Source organism: Bison bison, unplaced genomic scaffold (assembly GCF_000754665.1).
Source record: "Bison bison bison isolate TAMUID 2011002044 unplaced genomic scaffold, Bison_UMD1.0 scf7180017864498, whole genome shotgun sequence".
Classification (NCBI taxonomy): domain Eukaryota; kingdom Metazoa; phylum Chordata; class Mammalia; order Artiodactyla; family Bovidae; genus Bison; species Bison bison.
In genome coordinates, this window is record NW_011495057.1 from 4,606,363 (window position 1) to 4,627,305 (window position 20,943).

The 20,943-nt window shown below is 37.3% G+C and overlaps 1 protein-coding gene across 1 annotated transcript in view; it reads right to left on the reverse strand.

The window, feature by feature from the left end:
- ZNF521 (zinc finger protein 521) overlaps window positions 1–20,943 on the reverse strand; it is a gene marked incomplete at its 5' end in the record, with an annotated part of 285,658 nt that overhangs the window by 111,171 nt on the left and 153,544 nt on the right. Inside the window, one exon of the mRNA XM_010828990.1 lies at window positions 3,028–3,112. Within this exon, the coding sequence (XP_010827292.1) occupies window positions 3,028–3,112 (85 nt within the window). The remainder of the gene's footprint in view (window positions 1–3,027; window positions 3,113–20,943) is intronic.

Below are 20,943 nucleotides of genomic sequence, written 5' to 3' on the forward strand. Positions count from 1 at the left end.
AGAGAAACCTCTAAATAGTCGTTGGTCTGATTTCTTATTGAAACTGTGTCAAAATGCGATCGAGAGTGAGGTTTTCTTTTTTCCTTAATAGACATAAGTCAAATCCCAAATGCATGTTTATTGAGTAATTATTCCTGCAACTCAAAGCACGTGTCCACACCTCACTGCAAAATGGCACTTCGGCACAGCATCTCCAGTGTATACCTGGTAGAAACACTGATGGGTTTCCTTTCACAAATGTCCCTGGCCAATAGTCTGAGACCAGCACATCCAGAAAGAAGCGTGGAGGTTCCCTGACATTGAAACTGCATTAAAACATGTGTGCTACGTGGAAGCAAATGCAAATGACTTGGTCAAAGAAGGACTTTAAAGTCACACCTCATTGGGTCATCTGCACACCCTGTTTTCTATCAGGTGACATAATTTCTCCTCCAGACTGATTGAAATGGAAAACAAAATCTGTAAAAACACTATAGGCCCTCTTAACAAAAAGAGTAAGAGGCTTTTCAGATAGCCTCTAATCCCTCTTCCTTGCTAAATATCCAGTTGAGATTATTTTTTGATTAGACAAAAAAAGATATACAGATACACAACCTAAAAATACCTACCCTCGATGGAGGTATTTTAGCCAACAGAATCATGCTGCCTGCCTCATTTGAAAAACTAAGCATCACACTGGGATTTTAAAAAGGGATATCTTAGCCTTTGTGACATCCTCTCGGTACACATTCTCTCTCTCTAGATACTAACAATGCAGAGAGGAAGAAATGTAAGGACTTGGATACATGGTCAACAGATATAACAATTAAATGGCTACTATTCTTTTGTTTAGGTCTCAAGTGTAAGAGAATTACATATTTTATTATTAAAAAATAGCGTGAATATTAACTACCTAGGCCCTCTGTGAAAAGGAATCGAATTTTCTTCTCTGATGGAAGGTGAATTGTTAAACGTTCAGATCCCAAGAGGAGGTGAGTGTCATATTAATCCACCATAAGGTAGAGGCGGGGAAGCTTTGGGAAAGCACTAATGATGCAAGGAATATTAAGGGAAATACCAAATGAAAGGTATAAAGCAATTTTAAAAAAGGACCAGGCCAAACCAATGAACATTTTGGACAAATGATACTAAAATAAAAAATTCTTCTCATGCTCAGCATTCCATTCAGATTCTACTTGGCAAAAGAACATTAATAATGTGTTGAAAATATATTCCATTTGTTCAGCTGGGCCCTGGGATAAATAATAAATCCAGAACCAAAAACAAGTTTACAAAGAATAAAACTAATCAGAAGCACAATGTTTCACTAAGTTTTCCATAAGCTGCAAAGTTCCAAGAAATATTTTCACTAACACCCTTGTAAAACTGTGGCCTAATGCAGAATCATGACTGACTGCCACCAGTAAGCTCTACTCAAGAAATAAAGGGATGGAAAATATTAACACTCATATTTGGAAAGAAGAATTCATTTTTTCTAACCCATGTGTTTCCCCCCATGCCAGTCCATTTTGAAAGTTTACATAGAGTATTTTTTGGAATCCAAAATAGAAAGGAAAACATAAGAAACATTTCAGTCTCTCTTACATGTTCTCATTATCTTCTGAACACTCAGTAAAACTGTCAATGTTATTCTGGCACTTTTAAGAGTATTTCCATTTAATGTGGAAGAAAATTACTAATAATATTAGTACTTATATCTGGAAAATATAGATAAAAAGTAACCAATATTTTAGCCGTTAGGTATAAGCTGTATATTGTATAATTAAATGCTTAGTCTTTTGTAAACTACAATCCTGCTAAAGACCATCATTTGAAAACTATAAAGCAAATCCTACTGAAAACCTATTAATAAAGTTTCCAACATACTTTTGACTTCATCTTCATTAATAGCTACAAAGTCATTAGAAATTTCGTTATTTTTGGAGCAACCTTTCTACTGCACCCTCTTAGAATGCAGCTGATTAGGTGTGTGATAAAACTTGTTTACCCCTGAAAAGGAGTTTAGAGTCTAAAATGCTGAATTTTCTTTCCTTTCTTAGAATTTGATAGACGGAGAGCATGAGGTTGATCAGACTTTTGAAATACCATATCACAATAATTTATGATATTATAAAATACCATGAAAGCAGTATGAAATTAAAAAAAACTCACATCATGTAAAAACACAAATGAGGGACAAAAATAGTATAAAGTAATAGCAACTGTCATTTTACTAGTAGAAAAAGATCTGCTTGATAAAGTTTAATTGACTGGTAAAATTCTTAGTGTTATTACTAAGTGCTTATCAAATTAAAACATAGGAGGTAACCCCAGAGGAATTAAGGGATAATGGGACAATAAGAGTAAGTGAAAAAATTATCCTTTTAGCTCTAGCCCATGTAAAAAATGCAAAATCCCTGAAAACACAGGCTTAGAGTTACCTTAGAGATCTTTACCCAAACTGCTTTTATAAAAATCTGCATAAAATTTGGTGGGGAATAAAAAATGATGACTGAATTCTTTACATGATCTTTACGATCATGATTATTTCCAGGCTGTTGAAACCATACATATAAAATTATTTTATGGCAATTTAAATTATTTATGTTTCCCTATCACAAAAACTCACCACTTTAGATTTGGATACAAAGATGCTTAAGCAACACACAGCAGTGCCATTACCATAATAACTTCTGAAATTAAAACCTGTCTAAAACTCTATGGAAAGCTAACATCCAGTTCATTAACCATTCCTGTTAGTTTTCAATAATGCAAAAATGATTAGAAGTTTAATTTGTTAATCACCTGTGTTTTGACTGGCAGTAGATATATAATCCTCTGCAGAAGTCTAAACTAGCCCTTGCAGAAAATAAAATGTGCTAATGCCTTATCAGGCCTAATAATAGTAATAAAAAAATCAATCATGCCTAGGTAAATGATTGATGGCTGAACAATTAATTCATCTTTAACTCTGTTTAATTATATAGGCATTGATGTACACAAGGAAGAGGAAAATCTATCTGTAAGAAGCTTTGGAGTGTCACTTACCAATCATGTGATTTGCAACGTGCACCTGAATATCCCATTCATTGTAGAAAACCATCTGACACTTGATGCACTGATAGGTCTTCTTCTGAGAAAACAAGTACAAACAGAATTACTTAGACACATGCATCTTTTAATTTTTTTCTTAAAAAAACAACAACAAAAAAACCAACCCTACCTGGTCACAGAATTTTCCTGAGACCATGGTCTTATATATGTTGTTAAATAAATGTCTGTAGGGCTACTTGGGCAAAATTCTGTGAGTTCCCTACTATGACCCATGGCTTGATCCGAACATTATGTTTTTCGTTGCAAACAGTTGGAAGAAATGAAGACACATAATTACAGTACAATACATGTTTAAAGATTCCTACATTATAAAAACAGAAGTTGGTATTGAAAATACATGTAAAGCGTGGCTGAGTTTCAGAAACCTGTGTCTTTGATGATCAGGCACACTTTCATTCTGAACAACGTAACTGCAGGGTTGCTTCGAGATACCCAAACAAAACAGGCAGTAAGTGAAGATTCTCAAAATCTAGCTAGGAGATTTAGAGACGATAATTTTTAGCTGAAGTATGAAATTTAGATGATGTTTCAGAAGTTGCTGAACACTAGCATTTAAATACTTATCTCCTATAAAGAAATCATGTCATATCGAACATTCTAACACCGTTTCATCACTACACAAAAGTCTTGTGAATAGACAGAACAGTATTACAATTCTTGTATCATAAATAAAGAAACTGAGGTCCAGGGAAGTAGAATAATGTGCCTAATGTCACAGTGCCTTACAGCTGGTAATAGAAATAAGTTCTCTCTTCTTCCCCCAAACTTTAAACTTTCTGTTTTGTATTGGGGTACAGCCGATTAACAATGTTGTGGTTGTTTTAGGTGATCAGTGAAGGGACTCAGTCATACATATATATGCATCCATGCTCCCCCAAATCCCCCCTCCCATCTAGGCTGGCACATAACATTGATCAGAGTTCCATGTGCTATACAGTAGGTCTTTGTTGGTTATCCATTTTAAATATAGCAATGTGTACATGACCTTCCTGAAGTCCCCAACTGTCTCTTCCTCCTGACAACCATAAGTTTGTTTCTTAAGAAAAACCCTGACAATCACCAAGGAGGATTTACTGCGCTGAGCTGTAAATGTGAGTCTCTTTCTGTTTTGTAAGTTCATTTGTATAATTTCTTTTTAGATTCCACCTAAAAGGGATGTCATATGATATTTCTCCTTCTCTATCTGACTTACTTCATTCAGTATGACACTCTTCAGGAAATAAATTCTCAATTCTAAAAGTAGGGCTCTTTGATAAAGGCAGCCTTTACGATTTCTCATCTTTATCTCTGTGTCCCCTATACGGCTTAGTACATATTAGACGAATTCAATAAGTAAAGTATTGCTTTTAAGTCTTCCAGAACACAGTTATATAATTGCCTTTATAATGAAACTTGATAGTTACAACTAAAAACCACCTTGGAAAACAAAAATAAAGCATTATGAAATATCCATTTGAAACTCTCCCGAAAGTGAGAAAATGACATTTGTAAAATCACATCAATGACAGTTTGTTAAGGCGTTCTAACAGAATTACCACTTCATCAGCAGTCATATAAAATTGCTTTACTAATGGTAGCAATAGAAAATATCAGCCTGTCAACTGCAATTAATTTTAAAGAACTCAACAAAATCAAAGTTAAGCAAAAAAAAAAAAAACACCAAAACAGTAGCATCCTTTTATTAGCAGTTAAAATGATAAATGTTTTTAATGTAAAGTTTTAATTATTTTCTCTTAACATAGTATTTGCTTCTGCGTCAGAGGATGGTATTCCTTGAACGACACAGAAGTGCAGGCTGATTTCCAGCAGAAGCTTTCTACATAATCTAACAGGCTTTGTACATTAGGCATGTTGTGAATTGAGTGCGCTGGGTCTAAATTTAACACGGACTTGAAAAACCCTGACAATCACCAAGGAAGATTTACTGCGCTGAGCTGTTTACAAGATGCTTTTGATGGTGACATATAGAGCAACATGTGTTGTGTAAATAACATCGCTCCCTTTTTTAACAATATTTCCCTTTAGAACTAGTTAGAAAATATTTCTTACTCCCAGATGACCTACATTATATATTGTTTATTAGCATACTTCCAGCATCATTCCTGATATGTGACCTTGCTGAAAAACAAAGAAACATAAACTTAATGGCTAGTCTTTTCTCTTGTTAGCACAGTAAAACATACAATATGTCGAAAACCGTCTCCAAAAATGATGACTGATGAATATGTTGGTGGAATATACGAGGGCTTTTTTTTCTCTTGGTCTAATAATAAAGAATAAAATCACTTGACAAGCCCAAATAATAAAATACCAGCACTTACTACTGCCTTCAAAATGAACTGACACATTGGAAGATCTATGTATCCCAGTTTCTTTATCATTGAAAGAAAATGCTTTTGTCGCTACTACTGATAATTCAAATACTAATTCTACTCTGAAGACAATATCTAAACTGTTACTTTATATTCTTATTAAGAGAGTCATATTCTGATGTACAAGCTCCTAAATTTGGGACTAGTGGAGTTAAGAATTTAATGTGATCAAAAACATGGTCTTAAAATGCTATAACTTAAACTTCATCTTGTCATACATCTCATATCTCCTAAATAAAAAGCAGTGATACACAAATTTGGATGTGCTGTGGTTTTCTTTTTAAAGCTTTTGTATAAAATTCTTTTTTTTCCCCTTGGTTTGGGATTGACATGCACACAGTGCTATGTTTAAAATGGATAACTAATAAGACCTACTGTAACAGCACAGGTAACTCTGCTCGATATAACGCAACAACCTAAATTGGAAAAGAATCTGAAAAAGAATAGATATGTGTATATGAATAACTGAATTACTTTGCTGTACACGTTAAATTAACACACCAGTGTTAATCACCTATACTCCCATATAAAATAAGAAGTTAAAAAAATAATAAAATCTACTTAAAAATAACAGACATAAAAAATAGCCTATACAGACCACTAAAAAGTAAAATTCATTTTTACCCTCAAATTTTTAAACTAATTTAAAAATGACCTTTAAACCATTCCTTATTATAATTATAGACTCTTATTCCTTTTTATAATCATAGACTTGTATTCCTTATTATAATTATAAAATATATAATTATAATTATAGCAAAATATTTGAGAGACCCCTGCCTTTATACTCTCTGTAAGTAAAGTGACTGTAACCTCTGGAAGTGTTGGCTCATGCCCTTGGAGGTAAAGCCACTGCAGCTCTGCACAGCTGAGCTGAGGAAGAAAGAATTCTTCCTCGTTCTCAGCCCAAACCGACTTTTCTGCTACTTTGACTCGATGGTCCTAAGTTCAGGCTCTGCAGCTGTAAAGACCAAGTTGAATTTCTTGTCAAAAGTCACAGTTACAGGAACCCCTTTGCAGACTGAAAATAGAGGTTTGGTTTAAGAAATGCTTTAAGCAACTTTCACCAGCCTTGTTATTTTCTTCCACGTCAGTTTTTCAATAAATAGAGCTCTAAATCAAGCACAATCCTCCAGGGACTCCCTGACCCCTGAAAAGTAAAGAAGGACTGTTTTCTCCAGTAGGACAAATGCTTCCATCTATACGGGCTTCCCTCGTGGCTCAGACGGTACAGAATCTGCCTGCAATGCGGGAGACCTGGGTTCAATCCCTGGGTCGGGAAGAAGAAAATAGAATTCCACTCCGGTATTCTTGCCTGGAGAATTCTATGGACACAGGAGCCTGGTGGGCTATAGTCCATAGGGTCTCAAAAGAGTCAGACATCACTGGGTGACTAACACTTCCATCTATATAGAGGACAACTAAAGAAAGTCAAGTGAGATCGTTTCTTTTAAAAGCAGATAAAAGTAGAAACAGAACTTCCATTGTTTGGGCTCCAGATTGGCCTTTATCAACGCTTAAGTTGTCAATTTACTTGAAATGCTAATTCAGTACAATTTTTAAAAGAGACTTTTTTTTCATTAGCCTTTTTTTAATGTGCTACTTGGGAGTGGAGTTGTCATCTCCTGATTGTTCTCTTTTGTTTTCTGATACTGATAGATGTAATTATCAAGGATACAACTTTTTCCCAGCACCTCATTATTTTTGATTGATTTTGAGAACAATTTAAATGTGCCTTTTTGACATTCTTGTTTTCAGTGATACTCTGGTTAAGGTACTCAGAGACTTTGAGAAAAGAGCATCTCATAAATTAAAAAAAAATGATTAGGATCTCTAATAATGTATACTTAAAAAAAAACACATTATTCTGATTAACCTCCCTCCCCATTCAATCTATATTCCATTAGGACTTAGGCTTCACATTTAGCCTCATCAAATTAAAAAAAAATTATACTTTGTCGTTGTAATTGCTTTGATTTTTTTTAAAACAAAACACTAAGTATTAAAAACCATCAATGAATCCATAGTAATCCTCCAAAACAAAAGGAAAAAAAAATCTCAGCTGCTGCCATTGAAGAGACACTTACACAAATCTCTTGTTCTGAAAATTGACAATAAAGTCACAGAAGCATCATGATTTTTTAGGAGGAAGTGTAGTTCATGCTTTTTTGATGAGGGAAAGCTTTTCTTTCCCAAAGGCTGACAGTAAGAGATGACAAAATTAGAAATCCACTATTTTGCAATGCCAATAAAATGGTCCAGGATAATTATTAGAGTGTTAGTGGCTCAGTTGTGTCTGACTCTTGGCGACCCATGGACTATAGCCCACCAGGCTCCCCTGTCCATCGGATTTCCCCAGACAAGAATATTGGAGTGAGCTGCCATTCCCTTCTCTAGGGAATCTTTCTGAACCAGGGATCAAAACCCAGGTCTCCTGCATTGCAGGCAGACTCTTTACTGTCTGAGCCACCAGGGAAGCTCATTAATGGATGCTAAAATCTTGAGGAGAAAGGTTTTTCTGAGACACACATTTCTCATCCTTTGACAACAGCAAACAGAAAGGGGTATGTCCCTTCACAGTGACTTATCTGGTGGTACTCTCTATAATCAAACTAGTTAGCTTACAACTACAAATAGTGGACATTACGTCTCTCTCAATGTGATACAATATGAAGTATAATACATCATAATAAAGTATTCCTATCTAAAACATATGTGCGTGTGCTAAATCACTTCAGTCCTGTCTGACTCTTTGAGACGCTATTGATCATAGCCCACCAGGCTCCTCTGCCCATGGGATTCTCCAGGCAAGAACACTGGAGTGGGTTGCCATGCCCTCCTCCAGGGGATCTTCCTGATTCAGGGATCGAACCCGCGTCTCTCACATCTCGTGCATTGGCAGGTAGGTTCTTTACCACTAGAGCCACTTGGGAAGCCCCTACATGAATCTAATTAAGCCATTAGATGAAATATCCAATTTTCAGGAAATGCAGGGAGAGAGGAACAAGTGTTTCTTTGCAGAAAAAAATTTATGCAAATCCAGAACAGTCTTCAAAACAAAAAATACACTAGGCCAGTTATCTTCAAGAAGTTAATGTGTAAGGGAGAACAAAACTGGAAAGACTGTTCTCAAATAAAACAGAGAAAAGTGACAGCAATAAATGTAGTTCAAGGTGAATGCAATGTGTAGTTTCTTATTTAGGTTGAAAACATATAGAAAGATTTGGGGGGAAATTGAGGAAATATGAATCTCAGCTGGTTATTAGACAATATTGGGGGATTACTATGTTAACTTTCTCCATGTACTAATGGTATTATGATTATATGGGTGAATGTCCTTTTTATTAAGAGATGCAAACTGAATGTTTAGACATGAAATGGCATGATGTTTGCAATTTACTTCCAATAGATCCAGAAAAAGAGCATATATGGCGACATATAGATAAATATGGCTAAATGTCAACAATTATTAAATCTAGGTGCATGTGTGAGCATTTTCATAATAACAAGCAGGAATAAATGTATAGGGTAATTCATAATATGTAGTTCTATCAACATTAAACCTCATCCCCACTGTTCACTTTATATTCCTACACGTGGCACACACTAAAAATAATTTGTGCTTAGTTGTTACAAATAGCTTTGTGAACATTTTTGTATTGTTTGGAGGGATTTTTCTGTTTTTGTTTTTTTTTTTTTTAAACAAATCTAACATATAAATACTAAGAGGCAAGAACCATTGTTGATAATCATTTCTGTAGTAAAGTAGTAATTTCTTACAATTGAATTATAAGCTTCCCAGGTGGTGCTAATGGTAAAGAACCAGCCTCCAATGCAGGAGACATAAGGGACATGGGTTCAATCTCTGGGTTGGGAAGATCCCTGGAGGAGGGTATGGCAACCCACTCCAATATTCTTGCCTGCAGAATACCATGGACAGAGGAGCCTGGCGGGCTATGGTCCATAGGGTCTCAAAGAGTCAGACACAACTGAAGTGACTTAGCATGCATGCATTCAAAATTGAATCATGTTTTACAACCTGTAAAAACTCTTACGGGTGAAAATCACTAGCAACAAAACTGTGAAAATAAAGGAGGGATTATTACGCTCATTCACAGATTAAATGACAACTCATGAAGACTGTGAATACCATAACCAAGGACAAAATTCTTACCCTGGCTCCCACCCACTGGGTTTTAACACAGTTTAATCTCTGACATTATCATGGCATGATCATCATGATCCCTGAACCACACTAAGATCATGGCATCTGGTCCCATCACTTCATGGCAAATAGATGGGAAAACAGAGGGAACAGTGGCAGACTTTATTTTGGGGGGCTCCAAAATCCCAGGGACGGGGGAGTCTGGTGGGCTGCCATCTATGGGGTCACACAGAGCTGGACATGACTGAAGTGACTTAGCAGCAGCAGCAGCAGCAAAATCACTGCAGATGGTGACTGCAGCCATGAAATTAAAAGACGCTTGCTCCTTGGAAGAAAAGTTATGACCAACCTAGACAGCATATTAGAATACAGAGACATTACTTTGCCAAAAAAGGTCTGTCTAGTCAAGGCTATGGTTTTTCCAGTAGTCATGTATGGATGTGAGAGTTGGGCTATAAAGAAAGCTGAGCGCCAAAGAATTGATGCTTTTGAATTGTGGTGTTGGAGAAGACTCTTGAGAGTCTCTTAGACTGCAAGGAGATCCTACCAGTCCATCCTAAAGGAAATCAGTCCTGAATATTCATTGGAAGGATTGATGTTGAAGCTGAAACTCCAAATACTTTGGCCACCTGATGTGAAGAACTGACTCATTTGAAAAGACCCTGATGCTGGAGAGGTTGAAGGCGGGAGGAGAAGGGGACGACAGAGGATGAGATGGTTGGATGGCATCACCTACATGATGGACATGAGTTTGAGTAGGCTCCGGGAGTTGGTGATGGACAGGGAAGCCTGGCATACTGCAGTCCACGGAGTCACAAAGAGTTGCACACGACTGAATGACTGAACTGAACTGAACTGAAACTCTGATCATTTGCAGGCAGTTTTAAAATTGCATTTTAGATACATTTTGAAAGAAAGTTCTCCTTAGAATTGTTTAGTGCTTTGAAAGTGAAAGTGGCTCAGTTGTGTCTGACTCTACAGTCCATGGGGTTCTTGAGGCCAGAATACTGGAGTGAGTAGCCTTTCCCTTCTCCAGGGGATCTTCCTAACCCAAGGATCGAACCCTGGTCTCCCACACTGCAGGCAGATTTCTTACCAGCTGAGCCACAGGGAAGCCGAAGAATACTGGAGAGGGTAGCCTATCCCTTCTCCAGTGGATCTGCCAAACCCAGGAATCCAACCGGGGCCTCCTGCATTGCGGGTGGATTCTTTACCAGCTGAGCTTTGTGCTTTGGTCCCTGACAGTGCCAATGATGGCATGAGACTTGCTGATGACACTCAGTGAACCATTTCTAGCCAGTTTTTACTAGTCCCAGACTCTTGACCAAGGTCGATGGAACAGAACTGGCTCCTCAAAGTTCCCAAGATTTTCTTTTGTGTTCATTGACTTGAAGTTTTATTGTCATATTTTCAACTGTATACTTATCTGTCCTGCTCAACACTAAAAGAACAATTTCAACCTGAGCGTTCAGGTGTGTCTCCAATCCTAAAATTTTTTATTGATCATTTCTTCAGTTTTTACGTATCTCTCACACATTCTCCTTTCACTTCCACTGGCAGTCCTGGTAGACATAGATCTGCAGCCTCCCAGTCTATCCTGCAAGTATCTTAACTATTTTTTCATGCATATCGGCTGTCTTCTTATTCCGATCTATGTGATTTTCTCTGTACTTTCTCTAACCATTGGCTCTCTCTTCACTGGTACTCAGTCTAGAGTTTATCCCGTCTGCAAGAGCTTTTATTTCGATTAACATTTGTCATTTCTAACATTTCTAATTTTAAACACAAGTGCTCTTTAAAAAAAAATTCTACTTGGATTTGCTCCAAAATTTGTCACTCTTTTGAGTGAAAATCATACTTTTGTTTATCTTTCTGAGCTCCGAAACGTACTTATTTCAAAGTCTTTGTCAGACTGTTCCATATAATTAATTTCTTCTGGAGTAGAATCTTGGTCTCATAGCAGTTGGGTTTTATTTGTTTGTCTGCTTTACTACATGAATCTAATGAATCACTCACATATTTTGGAATCTTGGTTCAAAGCCCATTTGCAGTGAAAGATTTTTTTATGTGCTCATTCCTCCCTTTCTAGTAGATTTGCCATTGCTTCTACTTGGCCATCCAGGCTACCAGACCAGGCTAGGTCACACAGGGGCATTTCCTGTGTATCTGTTGTGCTACAGGGGTGTGACAGGGCCAGCATACGGCTAATTCAGTTTTAAGTCACAAACTGTATCTCTCTTTCTGCCCCTTTAATTCTCCAGCTCAGAAGCCCGAGATTCACACACTGATCAACAATAGAACAGTTCTTCTAGTTTCCTGTCATGAACAATGAATTTTCTCCCCAAGCCCTGCTCTAAAAAAGTAGCAGGTGTGGCTTTGTCCCATAGGTAACAAGAACCCTAATTAACCTTCTCATTTCAGGAATGGAGTTCAGCAGACCCTCTGGCTTTAACCTGGATAACTGCTTGGTTTTTAAATTTGGTTCTCAGATCTCAAAGGTAGATAATTGTTTTGAACTTGACTAAATCCATTTGGTTTTCTCCCTTTATATTTTGTCTATCATTGTATGTGGTCTGAGCATCAAAGCATGAAGTTACAGAACTATCTTTCAAGGACATTTCACAGCCTGTCTATGTCACCATTCCAAACTTTGGTGGTGGCTATCATGGAAGAATTAGTCTCAAACTCAGTCGGAACCCCCTGAAATTAAGATGTGCCCAATGATGCTATAAAATACTCATTCCAAATAAACTCAGCAGTCTTAGTAGGAAAGCAACTTTAGGATCCTCTTTCTGCAATTAGTTACTATGCAGTGGCTTCATCATTTCGCTGTGTGACAAATCATTTAATGGCCCCAAGTCTTAGTTTCCTTCCCTGTAAATTAAAAATAATAAAACTCACATTTAGAGTTGATGTGAGAAGCAAGTAAGAACTATATAAAAGTGCTTAGTACCATGCCTACCATGTAGCATGTCTGCATTAAATAGAACTACCTTTATTACTCTTTACTTGACAGGTTATTATGGGGATGGAATGGAATACCTGATGAGCTGTATGGCATAACAAAGTTGCTTGTCAAAGATTATTTCTCACTCTTATGTGGACTTGAAAACTGCACTGAAATTTCTTTAGGGCTTCCCTGCTGGCTCATTGGTAAAGAATCCACCTGTCAATGCAGGAGACATGGGTTCAATCCCTGGTCCAGGAAGAACCCACATGCCACAGAGCAAATAAGCCTGGGTGCCATAACTATTGAACCCGTGCTCTGGAGCCTGAGAGCCACAACTACTGAAGCCTGAAGGCCCTAGAGCCCGTGCTCAGCACCAAGAGAAGCCGCTACAGTGAGAAGCCCACACGCTGCAACTAGAGGCTGGCCCCACTTGCTGCAGTGAAGACCCAGCACAGCCAAACAAGCAAAGAAAAAGGTAAAAATTCTCCCTTAAACTAGAATGCAGTAATTTAGATTGTATCACAGTTATCAAGGGTTAAACAAATGTTTATAAAATAAAATGTCAGAAATTAATAGCATGAAGAATGTCCCAAGTTGGTGACAGGGTTGTGGGTGCGAAGGAAGAGGAGGACCTGTAGAACATGTAAAAAAGATTCAACCTCACTTGTGGAAAAAAAAGCTGTTTTCAAGGACTATAGCAATACGCATTACCATTCTAAGAACAGATATATTACACATGAGACATATTTAAGATGAGTGGCACTTTTATTCGGCAGTATTTTGCTGGCAAGCAAGTGGATATTATACGTGAGTGAAAATAATGTACCTACAGCTTTCCACAGATACTTAATACTTCAGATATTTTACTAATTTAGTTTGGTCATTTTCCAAGTAATTCTGAATTTGTGTGAAAATAAGTCACTGAACAGAGAGGGGGGAAATGAGTAAAGTGGAATGAAAGCTACTAATGATGAAAAGTTCACCCAAATAATTAATTTTAAAATGCCAGGATCAATTTTCTATTGTGTGTTTTTATGGTGGTTAAAAGGAAGACATTACAGATGTAGTTAATGTCTAGATATTAAAGACTGTATAAAACTTTACAGAATGTCTGACATATGCTAAGAGCTTAATAACCAAGAGCTATGCAACTTGATTCCTAAACTCAAGGAGAAAAGAACACATTCAAAGATTAAACTGCTACAAGGATTTTGCTCACCTAACATAGTAAAGCGGTTCAGGACCAAGTACCAGTCAATGTTGGCAAAGAGAAGGCAGTGGAAACATACCAGATAAGAATGGGTTAATATGGTCTACAAGCGTTAGAAAAAGCTCCCTAAGAAAGAAAAGATTTCACCTGAGGTCTAAAATGGAAATAACTTCCTTGAATTCAGAACTGATACAAAAATGTCTACTACATGCCAAGCAAGTTGCTCACAGTCTGTTGCGGGTATTTGGTGGAATAAGAAAGGTAATTCAGAACAGAATAGGGACTAAAGAAGACTCCTCTGGACAGGAAAATAAAATGATAGAGAACGATTAGTCAGAAAGAATCTGGAGAAAGATTTCTGTTTTAAATGACTCAGAAAAATGCAATTAAAAAAAATTATAGAGAAATTTTGCACAGGCACATGTGGTATAAGAAAAATATATTTAAGAATATTTACTGTACAAATAAAACCCAAAACTCCATGAAGACATGTCTAAGCTACTCCCAACTCTGAAATCAAGGGGTAAAAAAGAAGAACCATTTTTTCAGCTCTTCTTGGATTCTCTCTGAAAATTAGATAAAATAACATTAAAATACTTTTAAAGGTATCATCAATAGTCAAAAAACAGGAAATAATTAAATCCGCAAAAAAAAAAACCCTGTTTTTTCTTATGTTCTATGAATTACACTAAATTTCATGGAAGGAATTTATTACCTTTAAGTTCATGAAGAATTATTTTATTTTCTTACATGAAATAAACTGTCTCCTAACAAATTTCCTCAGAGATTTGTTTTTTTGTGCTCTTGAACTTGATGTCTAACATTAAAAACTGAATTTAAGCCTAAATTTCCCTTGGAAAGGGATGCTTTATTAGACTTACTTATTCATTCTAGTTCTCCAATTTCTCCTGATTCAGATAACTGAAGTCTCTTCCAAGGGACCTAGCGTATTTCCTCTACTAAAAGATCTTCATCTAAATGATCTTATTTAATGTTACAGATTCAGCTGCAGTTTATTTCTATGCCATTGTAAACTGACCTGAATTAATCTCCTATAATGTTATCCATAAAGTGAACACTCAATAAATTTTGTTCACTGACTGTTCAATGGTCAGTCTTAAGAGGTGTCGCACATTCATGATTTTCGTTCCTAAGGTTCTACTTAGGGGTTGTCTGTTTCTGCTGGCAAATCTCTCTTCTACCTTACACAGTACCAGAAATCAGTGAAGTGGAAGAAACTGAATAACATAAACTAAATTATTTCTGTAGTAAAGGTTAAAACAAAACAAAACACTGTTTGTGCTGGATGTTTTTGAGTTAAGGAATTTGCCCCTAGATGGTTAGATAGGATCACTGACTCAATGGACATGGGTTTGAGCAAACTCTGGGAGATAGTCAAGGACAGGGAAGCTTGGCATGCTGTAGTTTATGGGGTCGCAGAGTCAGACATGACTTGGCAACTAAAAAACAATCACCCATGACTGTAATATTTTGCTGGTTCCTAGTTCAAAGGGATTTACGATTCACAGTAATTAACTTCCTGTACTGACTGTTTTGCAATCATTCATATCATTCAAGAAAGCTATGAAATGGGGAGTGGGGAAACTGTAGTTTAAATAATATCTTTTATACACATAAATCTAAGAAGTCAAAATTCTTGCCTTACACCAAATTAGCATCTATTTTTCTTGTCAGTTATTCCAACCATACACTCTTTGTTTTCACCTTAAAAAGTCTGAAACACCCCTTCTGTCCCACCATCGTCAAAATGAAGATGTGCGGCTGGAAAACACTGGGGATATACAGTTGGAGAGATGGAGAAATGGGAACATTAAGTACTGTATTGCAGGACCATTAAATTGCACCATATGTCCATGGAGATCCAATCCCAAAAGCTGGCAATACATTTTAAAAACCCACCAAGTTTTGTGAGCGAGAAAAAAAAATATTTTAGGATTCATTAAGACATATTTTCTTAAGTATATAACTTCTGTCCTAAAGTCAAGTTGAGAATGCAGACAGTCTGGTGAAGTCTTCACAAGGACTAGTACCATTTACTAGAGATTCATCATAAATATCAAAACGCTGTCACAGGAGTTTTATTTCATATTAAATCATAAAAGTTTCCTCTTGATTCTCTTAGAATTCATTATATGCTGTATCAAAATTGTTTCAATAAAATTGATTCATCTCCAAAGGGCTGTAGGGGTAGGAAGAGGGCTCTGTCCTACCCATCCTGTGTCTATGCAAGACATAATACAAATATTTACACACAGTTAATTAACGTGTGAATGATGGATACCTGTACATTGTAAAATTAAAAAACCAAAATCTCTGCTTCCTTCCACTCCTCTTTAGATGAAGGCTCCCGTGGAGTCAGTGATTCTCCCTTGTTTACATTCCTAACCTATCCTTCCAGCTATTCTACTGTAAAAGGAATACTGCACACTTTGGCAATCCGTGTTTTGTCTAAAGAACATGCTCCCTCTTATTTGGGTCATTTGGATGACTTTGTATGTGCCCACATCACCTGATCCTTCAGTACTCTTACTCAACTGAGATACCTCGCCTCCTGTCCTCCTACTCTGGTCATTCTTTTCTGCATCTCTTTTCCTCTGTATTTTCATTTTGGGTTCTGCCGTCTCCTGTCCATCCCTTCCACTTGAAAGCTTTCCTACTGAAGCGTGCCACACCACCCTTCTCTTCTCCTTCAGATTGTTTCTAAAATCCCACCTGCTCCATAAAGCTTGTTAGCAATTACACCCACACAGCACTGTGGGTGTTTACCTTTATATTTTTGTTGTTTGTACTCTTCAACAGTAAGTTTTTGAGCCTAGAGGCCTGCTTCCTTGGCTTTACCTATTATAAAACATACTGAGCTGTTACAATGGCTATAAATGTTTAAGTGGTGGGGTTCTTTTTAACACCTTGATTTAACTGAAATTATTTGGATTTCTTAAATCCCTCCTCATTCATCATTCCAAAAATATCTTTTAAAAAGTAGAATAAAATGCCCCCAGTATTATTCATCTTTTCAAAGATACCAGCACAAACTTATCTGTATATATTGGGGATTTTTAGAACTGAAAGGGACAAGTGAATGACTATGTCAACTTCCTCATCATAGACAATCAAAGTGAGGTCCCGAGAGAGATGAAGTGTCCTTGTCTGTGACTCACAGAAAGTGACTCACAGAAAACTCCAGGAAGCCTGGAACTCCAGGACACCAAGAATACACCCACATTTACATGGTGGGGTGCACATTTACAAAAAGGAATTAGTAACTATTACCATGCTGGTTCTCCATTCTGCTTGAAACTCACTGTGTCTCCTCCTGGCTACAGGATGGGTTCCATACCCACCTCTCCATCGCTAGTTTTTTCTACTACCCGCTTCCTTCTTCAGAGGTTCTTATTTTTTAGTGTCTACTTTTAGCTTAGAATTTACTATATCATATTCAAATCAACTATTCACTTTACATTCTAAGGTTTCCTGTCACTTAAGGAATAATGTCTTATTTCCCCTCCATGACTCTATCACCCAGCACACTGCCTGGCATAGAGCATTTATCAAGGAATGTCTGAACCACACAGAAGTGAACTGATTTGGGCTTTTTATAAGTACACCCAAGAATAAGAGTTTTCACAGAAATTTACTGGAGGGAACCAGACTGCTGCCAGAAAAATACCTACAATCTGCATCATACAACCAGGAAAGACCCAGCCTTCCCACAGTCTATCCCAGAAAATTAAACTGTGGACTTGAGAAACCTCTGCACAATTATTATTAATTTCTTTGTTCAGTCGCTAAGTAGTGTCCAAACACTTTGTGACCCCATGGACTACAGCACGCCAGGCTCTTCTGTCATCCACTATCTCCTGGAGCTTGCTCAAACTCATGTCCATTGAGTCGGTGATGCCATCTAAACATCTCATCCTCTGTCGCCCCCTTCTCCTCCTGACCTCAATCCTTCCCAGCATCAGGGTCTTTTCCAGTGGGCTCTTTGCATCAGGTGGCCAAAGTACTGGAGCTTCAGCTTCAGCATCAGTCCTTCCATTGTATATTCAGGGTTGATTTCCTTTAGGATTGACTGTTTTATCACCGCTGTCCAAGGGACTCTCAAGAGTCTTCTCCAGCACCATAGTTTGAAAGCATTAGTTCTTCAGCATTCAGCCTTTTTTATGGTCCAACTCTCACATTCATACATAACTACTAGAAAAACCATAGCTTTGACTATATAGACCTTTGTCAGCAAAGTGATGTTTCTGCTTTTTAATAAGCTAAGTTTGCCAAAGCCTTCCTGATAATATCTTATAAACCTAGGCATTTTCCATATAAGAAATGTTCTAAAATATAAACTGAGCAAGTATGGGACCCTTTGCCAATAGGGCTTCTGCTCCTTAAAGAAGCACAGCTTAGAATACGAGCAGGAACATTAAGAAAAAATAGTAATATGAAAGTCAACATTTTTTATAGAATCTATGCAAGGCAAGCACTGTAATCTTTTTTTTTTTTAGATATTCTTTAAAAGTCTAGGTGATATTCAGTCATTCTTTTAAAAGACATTTTGTAATTTCATTGTGAACATTCTTACTAGGTATTTGGGAATATTCCTCTTTCCTGTCAACTTCTCACCATCTTAATACATGCATAATTCACTATATGAAGGTATATTTGCTTTTTGAAGGTTTAATTCTTGATAAATTTTATTTAATTTTGGCTGTGCTGGGTCCTCACTGCTGTGTGGGCTTCTCACTGTGGTGGCTTCTATGTTCCAGAGCAGGGACCTAGAGCATTAGGGCTTCAGCAGTTGCATCTCCCGGGCTCTTTAGCACAATAGTTGTGGCACAGCTCTGCTGTCTCAGTTGGGGCACACAGGCTTAGTTGCTCTGCCACATGTAAGATCTTCCAGGATCAGGGATCAAATCCGTGTTTCCTGCACTGGCAGGCAGATTCTTTACCAGTAACCACCAGGGAAGCCCCACTTTCATTCTTTGCCAAGAGAAACACGAAACCCTATCTATGATGTGTGCCGCTGTGTGCTCACTGCCTAGGCACAAGGCTGGTCGTGTGTCTGAAACTCAGTAATTGATGAATGAATGAATGAGTGAATGAACTAGATGCAAATTAATATCAGCAGTTTGGGAATGTCTGTTTTGGAATAATTTAAATTTGTATAACAAAATGAAATCAATCCAGATCCAATTATGGTGCTAAAAGGATCCGTCTTCCACCAAAACGATTTCAGTCCTAGTGGGTATAGACATTAAGCTTGGAGGGCTTCCTGCCAGTTTTCAGCTGTCTTATTTGGTCATTCACTTCTCCCTTCCACCCTTCCTTGCATTCTTCTTTCCATGTACCCTCCCTCTTTCCATTCTTCTCTTCTTCCTCTTTCTTAAAAAATGATCTTTATTAAACATGCAGTCACTATTCATAATTAAATTTGCATATCTGGGCATTTCTTTATCATGAAATCAGGAGGCTCATTTTTGCTTCCTTACTATAAGCCACACTTACAAAATACACAAGATAATCCTTAGATTCATCTTAAGGGGAGTATGTTAATATCAGACTTTGTCAAGCTAGGTTTATCAATGCCACTTTGATTTCTAAAGTATAGTGTATATTTCCTTCAAATATCTCTCAATCACTTACTTACTAGTAATTTTTAAAATACAGTACGCTACTACAAAAATATATCAAGAGGTTATGCATCTAACTTACAAATCTTGTCCAAAATTAGAAGCAAAAATTTCATCACTTTCCCCCCCCAGAATGTATTAAATATATTTGATCCTTGCAGAACATGGCCAGTGGGTTTTAGGCAAACAAATAATAATATTTTTAAATATTAACTGCCTCTCAAACTATTCACTTGCTTTTTTTTTTATTAAACTTTTTATTTTACATTGGAAGATAGCCAATTAACAACACTATCATAGTTTTCACTTGTTTCTTTAGCTTAGGAGAAACTTGTTTCTTTAGCTTAGTTGGTATTTACCTATTATGCCTTTCATTTACAATTCTTAGTTTTCTTAGACATTATTTCCCCAAGATTTTTGTTTTGCTCTCCTGCTCTCCATAATATGTTTCAATCCAATAATATTATTGGACATTTTAATTTCTTATTTATAATTACTTTTTCCATTTATACATTCATCTATTTACATGTTTCTCTAGCTTTCATATTTATTGTTGCCTGATGCTGTCTCTGAATAATATTTCATCTTTGTGGTTTTTACATGCTCTTTGTTCATTAGATTTCATTGCTACTCAGATCAGATCAGTCGCTCAGTCGTGTCCGACTCTTTGCGACCCCGTGAATCGCAGCATGCCATGCCTCCCTGTCCATCACCAACTCCCGGAGTTCACCCAGACTCACGTCCATCGAGTCAGTGATGCCATCCAGCCATCTCATCCTCTGCCGTCCCCTTCTCCTCTTGCCCCCAATCCCTCTCAGCATCAGAGTCTTTTCCAATGAGTCAGCTCTTCGCATGAGGTGGCCAAAGTACTGGAGTTTCAGCTTTAGCATCATTCCTTCCAAAGAAATCCCAGGGCTAATCTCTTTCAGAATGGACTGGTTGGATCTCCTTGCAGTCCAAGGGACTCTCAAGAGTCTTCTCCAACACCACAGTTCAAAAGCATCAATTCTTCGGTGCTCAGCCTTCTTCACAGTCCAACTCTCACATCCATCCATGACCACAGGAAAAACCATAGCCTTGACTAGACGAAACTTTGTTGGCAAAGTAACGTCTCTGCTTTTGAATATGCTGTCTAGGTTGGTCATAACTTTCCTTCCAAGGAGTAAGCATCTTTTAATTTCATGGCTGCAGTCACCACCTGCAGTGATTTTGGAGCCCAGAAAAATAAAGTCTGACACTGTTTCCACTGTGTCCCCATCTATTTCTCATGAAGTGATGGGACCAGATGCCATGATCTTCGTTTTCTCAATGTTGAGCTTTAAGCCCACTTTTTCACTCTCCACTTTCACTTTCATCAAGAGGCTTTTGAGTTCCTCTTCACTTTCTGCCATAAGGGTGGTGTCATCTGCATATCTGAGGTGATTGATATTTCTCCTGGCAATCTTGATTCCAGCTTGTGTTTCTTGCAGTCCAGCGTTTCTCATGATGTACTCTGCATATAAGTTAAATAA